This window comes from Lytechinus variegatus, chromosome 8 (genome assembly GCF_018143015.1).
Source record: "Lytechinus variegatus isolate NC3 chromosome 8, Lvar_3.0, whole genome shotgun sequence".
In the NCBI taxonomy this organism is placed as follows: Eukaryota; Metazoa; Echinodermata; class Echinoidea; order Temnopleuroida; family Toxopneustidae; genus Lytechinus; species Lytechinus variegatus.
In genome coordinates, this window is record NC_054747.1 from 35185921 (window position 1) to 35198569 (window position 12649).

General features: G+C 37.1%; 1 protein-coding gene across 8 annotated transcripts in view; it reads right to left on the reverse strand.

Annotated features, from left to right (window-relative positions):
• Positions 1–3577: 3577 nt before the first annotated feature.
• LOC121420433 (zinc finger protein 721-like) overlaps positions 3578–12649 on the reverse strand; it is a 65942-nt gene continuing 56870 nt past the window's right edge. For all 8 annotated transcript variants that reach the window (XM_041615058.1, XM_041615060.1, XM_041615059.1 and 5 more), the window contains one exon: positions 3578–5230. In XM_041615058.1, the coding sequence (XP_041470992.1) occupies positions 4098–5230 (1133 nt within the window). In that variant the 3' untranslated portion in view covers positions 3578–4097. The remainder of the gene's footprint in view (positions 5231–12649) is intronic.

Here is a 12649-nt window from a genome sequence, read left to right on the forward strand (position 1 = left end):
GACAGGTAAAAGATAAGAGGGGGTAATATAGAGGTGTAGAAGATATAAAAACGTTCTGAGTATTAAAAATGAGGGAGAGGGGAGCGATGGTTCAGAGGTTCAAAGAGAATGAAAAGCAAGGAAATACAGAGAGGAATCGGACAAAGAAGTGATGCAAGGATGAAAGAGAGAGGGAGAGAATATAATCTTTACTCTTCAATGACACATGCTGAAGTCCTCATAGGAAGCCTAAATTTGGAGGACAAGTCCACCCCAACATAAATTTTATTTGATTGAAAAGAGAAAAATCCAACAATCATAACTGAAAATTTCATCAATATCGGATGTAAAACTAACGTCTTAAGTTCGCTTTATTTCACAAAACATCTGCATATCCTGGTCCGTTTCAAAGGAGACTGATGACGTCATCCACTCACTATTCTGTTTTTATTACATGAAATATTTTCATTTTCTCCTCGTCAATTGAAACTAATGATTAATAACTCCCTGAACATGCAGAATTAGCATTGTTTGATACTATATGGTTAAGGTTTACTCAAATCGCTAAAAAATGATATATTGTATGATCCAAACAATATAAAAACAGAATCACTGTTTTGTGAAAAATAAGTGAGACTTTAAAATGTCATTACTTACATACTTTACATCCGATTTTGATGAAATTTTCAGAGTTATGCTAGTTCATTTTTTCTCTATTCAAATCAATATTTTTCTGGGGTGGACTTGACCTTTACTCTCTAGTGCCATTTCGGGTTTACTGGGATCTTTTTCCCACGTTAAGGTAGTGAAGACAACTAATGAGTGTATTTATCATTACAGGACAATTTCCAATGAATTGAATGTCGGATTTTTAAGACATTCACCATCTACTTTCAATGATTCACATCGCATTTGGCTACCAACACGTTAACCCAAGAACCATGATTTCAATTAAACCGGATTTCAAAATACTGTCGAGTTTGGATTCAAAGGAACTTGGAAATTTATCACTTTTGGAGATAGTAGCAAGGAAAACTTGGCGATTATACATGTATACATAAGGTGGATATCCAGCATCAGATCCTACAAAGTATTTCATAGGCCCAATAGTCTGGTGACAATAGTGACTCTATTATGCTTGTGCATGGGCCCATACATTTCTTTGTCATGGTTCATGCTGCTGGATAAGCTAGTATACATGTACTACGTGTACCATATTTCATCTTATAGATTTTTATGACATTTACACAAAATGCCAATGTTTTGTTAACAGCAAGTAGAGATAAAACTCCCACTATGGTACGAGTTTTCGCCTGTGTTCACGCAAGGGTGTACTTGAGTTTCAACTGTTCTCTTATCTCCTGCCGTGAAACTTTCTAGGAATATCATTGATACAGTACGTCATACTAATCCTACATACACTTTGTAACTAGATGACTGTACATATATTCTGCCTGAAATGTCAAGTCTTCATTCCTGGTCGTATTCTACAACTTCACTTGCCATCTACAGCCAACCTTCTCTCATCTACTAAAGCATTTCTCACCTCTCCATTCCAACCAGCCTTCTACTCAAGCCTCTCACGCTGCCTACGACTCAAGCTTTTTACTTCTGGTGTACAGTCCTTAACCTCACAGGGACAGGGGGGGTCAACACTTCGGGCGATATTTCCAAACGAAAAGAGATAGTGCCGCAAAACTTAATGTACTATTTTCAGAAATTTCTTTTAACTGGCTTATAGTTTATTTGGTAAAGAATGTGCATTTCGGCACTAAATACAGTCGAGGTCATCAGGAGGCCCCGCCCCAATACATATCAAGTAGTGCAAATAGTCCTTTTAAGGTTAAAAGTTGCACTCAATTCTGAAAGTTATTCTACTTCCTAATTTCCTCGTTTATGCCTCTCTATTTCTTAAGAATTCACTGAATCAAAAATTATATGTAAAGACACCTTTTTAGCGTTAATACACCTTTTTAATTGTTTATACACATTTTTTTCATGACAATTTTCTGTCATTTTCCTCAAATACTTTGTCTCTTATTTAATTCACTAAAATGATGTTGAATCCATGGCCTGGAAGCATACACTTTTTGGCATTAATTACGCATCCATAATTCACTAAATACACTACCAAATAGTTCAAAACTGAATTGTTACAGGGCGCTACATGTAAGTTCACACAATACAGCACTTCAGTGTTACCTTCAAAGGTATTTTGCAAAAATAGTAGAAAAAAATATTCAAAAATATCAAGGAAGGTTTGAGGAAAATCCATACAAGATGAAGTTACTAGAATTTTTATTTTTTTGTTTTTATGTCATAAATGAGGAGCTAACCAATATTTTATTTACCGGTAAAATAAAATGAATAATTTTTAAATCTTTAATGGCTTGTGATGACATATTTTTGCTTTCTTTTTAGATACGTGTGTGAAATGATTTGTTTATTGATATACTGAAGGTACAGTAAAAATCAATTGTCAAAAATGACATTTAATTTTTTTTTACTATACGTAGGAAAGCTGCTCGCATATGACATCACAAATCAAATAGTTAAACTTCAAATAACTTACTAAATAGGTTCATTATTGCAGATTGAAATAATCGCTAGAGGGTATTCATTTGTCTCGCAATCTACTATGGTCAACAAGGAAATTCGTGATCACTCTCGCAAAAAGTGTTCACTGGCTTTCTAGGAAATTCGTGATCACTCTCGCAAAAAGTGTTCACTAGCTTACAAGTTCACAAGCTTTCGAGTGCCGCTGCAACTCTTTATCAAGTGACACGGATTGTCCGATATCGTACGCCAATTTTGGTCTCATTTGCATATTGCCGACCCACGGCGTATTTGCATATACCCCCGGCTTATTTGCATACCTCCTGACCAATCACACAACGGATCAGTGCCCACCTATTGTTCTCGCGTTTGTGCGTACGGTCTTGGAGGTTAGTATAAATAGAGTACGATATCGGACAATCCTTGTCACTTGATAAAGAGTTGCAGCGGCATTCGAAAGCTCGTGAACTTGTAAGCTAGTGAACACTTTTTGCGAGAGTGATCACGAATTTCCTTGTTGACCATAGTAGATTGCGAGACAAATGAATACCCTCTAGCGATTATTTCAAATAACTTTTCTATTCTTTGATGGATTTTTCTCAAAACTTTGTAGTACTTTTCAATTTTATTGTGTGATATTTTTACAATGAACTTGAGTTTGTCAGGTTGAACTTCCCCTTTTTGAACTACATGCAGGTAACACTTCGACTTGTGGAGCCTTAACCTAGTAAAGACAAATCAGTTTCTAACAGTTAAACACTGTTTGATCCTAATACCTCAGTCATATTTGCTCTATGGGGGCCATACATATACGGCGAGTAAAAAACAGCCTTTTAACATTTTTTTGTAATAGCTACGGTACATATAGGTGGTTTGATTGAAAATGAATGTAACGGCTGTTTTTTACTTGGCATACGGCCGCCGTAGAGCAAAAGTGACTGAGGTATAACATCCTCAACATTTTACATGTTGGGTACCGGTATATTGATATGGAGTGCCAGGAAAAGTTCATTTACATCATGACATTGGAAACTGAAATTTTGATCAAAATGCTTTGTTCATTTATTAAATCATAGTTGCTACTTGGGGTAATTTCTGATGACTCTGGAGAAAAATATTTTCTCTTTTACACTTGACATATTTTTTGTTTGTGATTTTCTCTGAATCATGATTTATGATGCTATTGGAAATGCAGCACAAATCTGTCATCTTTGAACATCTGCGAAATGATAATAAGCATTCAGTATGATTTTCCTTGCTATCATACATGTTATCATCTTATATATTACAGAACAAACTGTTCATGTCAAGTCAAGTTTATCAATAAATTCAATTTATGCTTATTCAGGAGGTGGCAGTAAAGTGTAACTACTGAAAGTGTCCATGGTGAAGAAGAATAGTGTAGTAGGCTTCATGGTACACCATGGATCTTTCTTGGGAAATTGTTGGTCCTGAAAAGGACCATCAAAACTCTTTCTTGAGCAATAGTTGGTCCTGAAAAGGAACACCCGAACTTTCATCGCTTTTCGGCAAATCAATCACAAGTTCATAAGTCAAGAAATTTACAAATTTGGGTGTGTATTCAAATGCTTAATAAGAGTACTCTTTTCCGCAAAGCCCTTTTTACATTCAGGACACTGAAAGGGCTTCTTTCCTGTATGGGTCCTCTGGTGTCTATTCAAACAACTTTTCCTCCAAAACCTTTTCTCACAGATGGAGCACGAATACGGCTTGACTCCCGTGTGCTTTGCTTTGTGATCCGCAAGTTGGGTATGGAAGGAAAATCTGTCGCCACAGACTGTACATTCATAGGGCTTCTCACCCGTGTGGATTCTTTTGTGTGTTGTGAGGAAACACAAATGCGAAAATGCTTTGTTACAAAATGAGCACACGTGCGGTTTGTCTCGGGCTGTATGGGTTCTCCAAATATGCACCTGGAGCGAACCACGACGGCAAAATCTCATATCACACTCCATGCAATGAAACGGTTTCTCACTTGGATGAGCTGATGCACTGTGGGTATCTCGCAGAGCTCTCGTTGAAAATCCCTCATCGCAGAATGAACATTGATACTTCTTCTTCTTACGAAGATGAACAGCCATATGTACCTTGAGATTAGAGGTATCGCGAAACTGTTTGTCACAGACTGAACACGAATACGGTTTCTGTCCGGTATGGATTCGGAGGTGTCTCTTCAACTCGCTGCTTTGCCAAAATCGTTTTTTGCAGTAGGTGCACTCGTGAGGCCTCTCCCCCGAGTGGAGTCTCATGTGCCTGTACAAATTGTGCTTACGATTATATCCTTTCTGGCAAACTGAACAGGTAAAAAGCTGTTGATTGATGCAAAGGTTTGTTTGGTTGGTGCTTGTTGACGAGACATTGGAAGACTTCTCATCCAATTCCCTTGCATTGTCTGTTTTCAGATCCAATCTTCCTTCTTTATGGTCATCCGACATGGTAGGACTCTGCCATTGAGAATAATCTCCTTGGTTTGGTAAGAGATGAGCACCATACTCACTTGAGAAACTGCCTCTGGTAGATAGCCCAGCAAGGTTTCCTAGAACAGTTTGGATTGGGAAATCCTCTGGAAGATGTTCCCCACGTGGTCCATCATGTGATGTGTCACCTGATGGATCACCTGACATTTTCAGTGCACTTTCCTTATGATGTGAGCTCTGCCCTCTTGAATCACCACCTGAGTAAAAAGAAGACCAATGTAATTTGCACTAAAGCTAGTCAATTTATTACACATGCAACAGAATTTAGCAGGGGAAGGGGTACACAAGTAAATTCAAACGAAAAATACAGAAATAGGAAGTCAATGTACTCTTCCAAGCAATTAGCTTTACCCAGGATTCTAGATACAAGTCACCTTTCCATACATAGTGGTCTTTAGCACAATATAAGGTGATGAAAACAAAGAAGAGGAAGACAAGACAAAAAGGGGAATGAAGTTAGCCAGCAAAAAAGAAAATAGTTGTTAATATTCAATTCAATATCACAATCTGTGATATCAGGAAATGTTTTGAAAACGAAAAAACAGACTCATGCTATTTATTTTATGAAAGACCTAAACATAGTGATTGAAAGTTACTTAAAAAGAAATTATTTGTTTTGTATGTGACTTTTGTGAACATAATGTCCCTCTTGTGAGGATTGAAGAGAAAAAAATACTCAATTTTGATACAAATTTTATAACAGCTCTTGTCCTAATCAAATCCTTTGGTACATGTATCACTGCAGGGAGTGGGGGGGGGGGGGAGCACAGCCGGCCCGTGCCCCCTTTTATTGATTGATTGATTGGCCGATATGGCCTTTTATTTGCATCCAAGATAAAATCATACATTTAACATGATAAAACAATATTTACAAATATAAGAGGCAAAGGGATAAAAAAGCAAAATACAATTTTAGAGATAACAATTACAACAAATGAAAGCACAACATACAAGTACCGGATGCAGGGGACCAGCAAAGGCCAAAGGCCTATCAAGGCTAGTCCCCGAACATAACATAAAGTATACACCAAATAAAAAAACAAAAAAACAGGCAACTGATAGTCTACTTAATGAATGATTGATTGATAAGATATGATTTGTATTGTCTTTTAAAAAGAGACATTGACTGCGTCCGTCTACGCAAGATTTCTGTTCTGATTTCAAATTATTCCAAATAATAGGTCCTCTGTTATTAATAATGGAACGAGAAAAATCATATTGGTACTTTGGCAAGTATAGATCATTATAGTGTCTTGTTGCATATTTATTGACTGCCCTTTGAAAAATAAATCATTAAAACATTCAGGCAAAACATTTTTAAAATACTGATACATAAATATGGCAACGCAGTAAACATTCAGGTAAAATATTGTTAATATATTGAGATTTTAAAAAATTATGTTTGTATGGGCAAGGTATGATGATTTTGTTATTATTCTAATAAATCCTCACTGAACGCAGGAACAAGAAAATAGGTAACCTCACAAAGAAGCGACAACGGTCAAACAGATTTAGACGACATACCAACAACAATGATGCATCCCCCCATTTGGTTGTTAATCTCTCATCCTCCCCTCTCTCCCAAGCAGAAACCTCTCTTCTCTCTAAAGGGCTCAAGTTTTGCCCAACGCCACCAGAAGTTGAACAGATAGCTCTCAACCAAGACCTCTCTACATTCTTCTGATCCCGAGCCCTTCTACCGGAAGAGCACATGGACTCCGCCCAAGAATAGAGTTCCTTCCCTTGAAACTTACATTCAAGCTGTCTCATCCCAAGTTTGCTCCACAGATACCCTCGACACCAGAGCACATGACAACCTTCCTCGAGAAGAACGCCACGCTCTCTCATCACTCAAAAACAGGTCCGACATCATCATCAAGCCTGCAGACAAAGGATCAGCCGTCGTCGTCATGGACCGCCAGCAGTACATCGATGAAGCCATGAAACATCTCAACAATCGATCTCACTATGCACTCCTTGATTCTGACCCCACTTGTAATTTCTCCCTACAGATCCAATCGACACTGAATGACATGAAAGAACAAAAGCATCTATCTGAGAAGGCCCACAGATTTCTCTCCCCTACTAATGCTAAACCTGCCCGCTTCTATCTCCTCCCCAAGATCCATAAACCTGGCAACCCTGGTCGACCCATCCTCTCAGGAAATGGTTCCCCAACAGAGCACATCTCCCTTTTTGTTGATTATCACATTAAACCCCTTGTCTCACGTGCACCCTCTTACATCCACGACACCCCAGACTTTCTCAGGAAACTCAATGACATCAAGGACCAGATACCCGAGACTGCGATCATCGGCACTTTGGACGTTTCTTCACTGTACACCAATATCCCCCACGATGAAGGTATCCAAGCATCATGTGAAGCCTTGGCCGCCAGTGGCCATTCCAGTCCCCCATATCCGATATCAAATCTCTGATGTCTCATGTACTAACAAAAAACAACTTCACTTTCATGGACCAGCACTATCTACAGATATTCGGCACAGCAATGGGCACCCGGATGGCTCCTTCATTCGCCTGTCTCTTCATGACCAAGCTGGAACAGCAGATGTTAGATTCCGCCCCCTGTCGCCCATGGATTTGGTGGCGTTACATAGACGACATTTTCTTCATCTGGACCAGGGAGGAAGATAGCCTCCACACATTCATTGACCACATCAATTCCTTCCACAGGACCATCAAATTCACTTCTGATTTCTCCCAACAGGAAACCCACTTCCTTGATGTCACAGTCCAGAAAAAGCCTAACGGTATCACCACTACCCTGTACACTAAACCCACAGATACCCACCAGTACCTCCACTCATCCAGCTGCCACCCCCGTCACTGCAAAACCGGCATCGCTTACAGTCAAGCCCTCAGACTTCGCCGTATCTGCTCCGAGGACCCTGATTTTTCCTTCCATACCAGGAATTTGCAGAAACATCTCTGTGCCAGGGGCCAGGGCAGTCCAACTGGCAATCAACAAAGTTCGTTCTCTCCCTAGATCTGAAGTTCTCAAACCTAAAAGTGACAAGAAGACTACCGACAGAATACCGCTTGTGACCACCTTCCATCCCAATCTACCCCCTCTCCGCAAAATCCTGTTTGATAACCACCACATTTTACACACTTCTGATCGTCTCCAACAGGCCGTTACTGATACTCCCATTCTAGCATACCGACGCCCACCAAATCTCAGGGACCTCATTGTTCGTGCTGAATTGCCCTCCCTCACTAACCATTCTTCTCCCATACAGCATGGCACCTTCAAATGCACCAGCAACAGGTGTATTATATGTGAAATACACATTCACGAGGGCGACACTCTCACCAGCAACTCTACCAGCCTTTCTCACCGAACCAAGGGCAACATCACTTGCACTACCACTAATGTTGTATATCTCATCACTTGCAGAGTTTGTAGGGTACAATACGTAGGGGAAACCAAGACCACACTCAAGAAACGATTCTACGGGCACAGATCCACCGTCAACACAGCAAAGCTGGACACTCCAGTTGGCCGCCATTTTAACCTTCCCAACCACTCCATCACTGACATGATGCTACAGGGCATCGAATCTTTAGGTACCCGTCCTGACTCAGTCCGTACTAGCAGAGAGAAGTTCTGGATGAGACGACTTCGCACCATCAAACCTCATGGCCTGAACATCCAAGAGGGGAATGACTCATTAATCCTTCTTATCCACTTCCCATTTGTATATACACATATGTTTTTTTCCCTCAGCTCTTTTAGATTAGTTACATTTAAGTTTCTGCCTCTACTTTCCTCCCATATCTCATACAAGCTCAGCTCCTATTTTTCCTCCCTTATTCAGGCATTTATTTTATATAATTTTTTTTCTCTCCCTTCACCTCTTAGATTTACCACTTATTTATTTTGCTTTTTTTCATGTTTACTATGTTTAGTTTTTTTTCTCAACACGCCCCCTCTCTCATACAGCATCAGCTTCTTTATTGCTTTTACCCTTTTAGGCAATTTGCTTCCCTTCCATATTTTCTACTATATATATAGTCTTCTGTTTTTTCCCCTAACACCCAGCGGATTACAATATCAGTTACACCATTTGTATATATATTATTTTTTTCTTTTTGGATATATTTATATACTTTTATACTTACAGATTTATTTTTACACTTACTTTCTTCTCCTAGTTTGTTTAATGCTCTATCATACATACTTATGTCTTTTGCACATTATCAGTTGTTCCCTTCTCTTTCCCTTTTTTCCCCAGTCTTATGCACAAGTTTATTATGCCTTTCTTTGTTACCTGTTTGACCCACCTCTCACTAATTCTCTTGTTATTCATATCTTCCTCATACCCTCTATCACTGTTTTGTTCCAGATCCTGTTTGATGTTGCCTGCCTCATTATCTTAATCCCTCTTGGCTTGAGGTCTTTCTTTGGCCTTACACTAACTTCCCTTTGTGTCTGCCTACTCCTTTTCTTTCATCCCCTTCATTAACCTGATTGGTCATCTCTTCTCACTAATGCCCCTTTTGTCTCCTTGTTCCAGTGTTGCTGTTGAATGTCTGTGGTCTATATTATGGTTGTTCTACATTATATGTTTGTCATTTTGTCTCCGAAGAAGATTCTGCTAGGATCGAAAGCTTAGGCCCCTTTTGACTCTCTTATTATTCTAATAGCACGTTTCTTCAACAAGTATAACCTCTGTAATAAGTATTTTGGACAATTTCCCCATATGATGTTACAATAACGCAACTGTGGCAAGATCATAGCATTATATAATTTCAGGAGAACTGACATTGGTAAAACATATCTAATTCTACTCAATATTCCTATGACACAGGATATCTTACGAGAAATTTCATCTACATGATCTTTCCAAATTAATTTATTGTCCAATTTCACACCAAGAAATTTTACAGATTCTGTCATTTGTATTTCATTATCATCACTATATATTTTAATTTGACTTAAATCAAGGCATTTATTTTTTGTTTTGAAAATTATTAAATACATTTTATTGAAATTTAGTAACAATTTGTTTGCAAAAACCAAGAATGAATTTTTCGTAACTCAATTGATGCAATTTCATGCTCTTACTAGATTATCATCAGAAACAAAAAGGCTTGTATCATCTGCGAATAAAATAAAAGATAATATATCTCTAGAATTCGGTAAATCATTAACATATCAGAAAGAGAAGAGGGCCGAGATTTGAACCTTGGGGAATGCCTGTAGAAATGGCATTGTCAGAAGTAAAATTCCCAATACTAATAAACTGTTTCCTGTTAGATAAATAATTACTGATTAAGTCATTTGCAATACCCGGAAGCCATAAGAATATAATTTCTTCATTAAAATACGGTGATCCACACAGTCAAAGGCTTTCGAAAGGTCTAAAAAAAGTCAAATCAAATTTTTTTTATTTTCAAAAGCGTTGGCAATCTTTTCTGTAAGATCTAACAGAGCATGATGAGTACTGTGTCTCTTTCTAAACCCATACTGTCTCTCATATACAGTGTGTATCAAAAAAAGTTTACAATTAGAAAAAATCCTGTAAAATTATACATTTGTAATATCCTGAAGATTTTTCCACATTTTAACATTGGTACAGATCCGTTTCAGCAAATTACGATGTAACTGTCGAAAAATATTTCCGCTTGAGTGAGCACCACTTACTTTTGAAAAGTTAGTGAAAAATGATTTGCGCAAAACTTTAAAATAGTTATGCGAATAAAAGTAGACCTTAATCAAGAAGAACACGTGGAATTTAGTTAGTAAAATTGATTTCAAGATATCTTTTACCTTTTTTAATTTGTTTCCTTGCCCAAAACACTTCGAAGGGAGTATTGCGCCCCACCCAACTCCCCCACTTACTGAAGCCATTGTGACGATATTTGCTTTACACTGAGCCGTGATTACATGAAATTGCTTGGGCTTGATTTTCATTTTGTTAATCATTATCTGGCTTGAGAAAAGTGTTGAGAAACAAGTATTAAATGAAAAATGAAATATAAACCAACTTAAATGATAAAATGCTGGAAATGTCTGATACAAACTTTTGTTCGGATTTAGTTATGTCCTCAGATCCAGCTGGCACAAAAAAGGGTAAAGTTGTGCTGACTAAGTGTTGAAATTTCAATTTGGGTGGTAATCAAATCATACAATATTGCCAGTGGCAATATTGTTACAAAATGCTTGCATGTATCCGTTTTATTTCAATTGACTAAAAGTGCAAGGAAAATGTATGAGAAATGTTTCGCAGGGTATATTTTGCCCTTTCCTCTTGACACAGCATGAAAAGGAGCATTTCTGCGCTAACAGATTTATGCGAGCTTTACAAAAATGGACAGTACTCACTCAAGTGTAACATTCTGTCAAAACTTTTACTTTCATTATATAGATGAAACCCAAATCCAAGAATATTTGTGAAAAAATTTCCCATATTTTGTATATTTTTTTAATTCACAGAGCTTTTTCAAAGTGTAAACTTTTTTTGATACATACTGTAGTATATTATTCTTTTCAAGATATGTCATCATTTGATCACAAATTATTTTTTTCAAAAATCTTGCTAAAAACGGTTATAACAGAAATGGGTCTGCACTTTATTCAAATGAGTTTTATCTCCCTTTTTAAAGACAGGTAAAACTTTGGCAAGTTTCAAAGAATCTGGGAAAGCACCATGTTCAATTGAGAGATTAATGATATGCAAAGGCAGAATGCTTTACTACTTTTGGATGGATACCATCATAACCTTGACTTTTATTAGCATCTAGTCCTTTAATAATTTTAATAACATCACAAGTTTTAACTGGACAAAAGAACATAGACGAAGGGTAATTTCCTTTTAACCAGTGACTTATGTCTAGTTTAGCATCTGAACGTCCATCTTCTATGCTGTCTTGACTTTTTTTCCAATACTAACAAAATAATCATTAAAAATATTAACAATATATTGTTTTTCTGAAAAAAAATTGACCATTATGTTCAATTCTCATATCATCAGTTGTAGGCCTTTTTTGTTCATTACTTCGTAATCATATTCCACAAAGATCTTGTTTAGCGCATTCAAATTTTTTTTGATAATATTCTCGTTTTGCTGTTCGAATCATACTACTGTACTGTATTTATATTAGCACATCAATGATGTGGAGCTCATCCGGCATCTCGCAACACAATTTTCATTTCAGCCTAGTTGACACTGAAGTGAATTATATTGGTGACATAAATTGAGAATATAGAATTGAAATTGATGACGAAATGACATAGAAGCATTTTTTGTGATCTATGAATAAATTTCATATGAATTAAGTATTAATTATTATCTAGTCAAAGTTTCTTAACTCTGTGTAGAAACTTGGTGAATGGTAGCTCTCAGATGGAACAAAAATAACCAAAATCAATCAACAAATAAATGTAAGTACGCATTTTTTGTGAGTTTTGAAAATATATGAATAAATAGCAGATTCAATGAGTTTCAAAATTCTACATACATGTAGTTACTAAAGTTACCAATGTTTAAACATACATGTATGTTTAAACATTGGTAACTTTAGTAACAATTTCAATAAAATATGCTTTCTACACTGTCACGAAAAATATCTAAATCAAACCTTCTTTTATA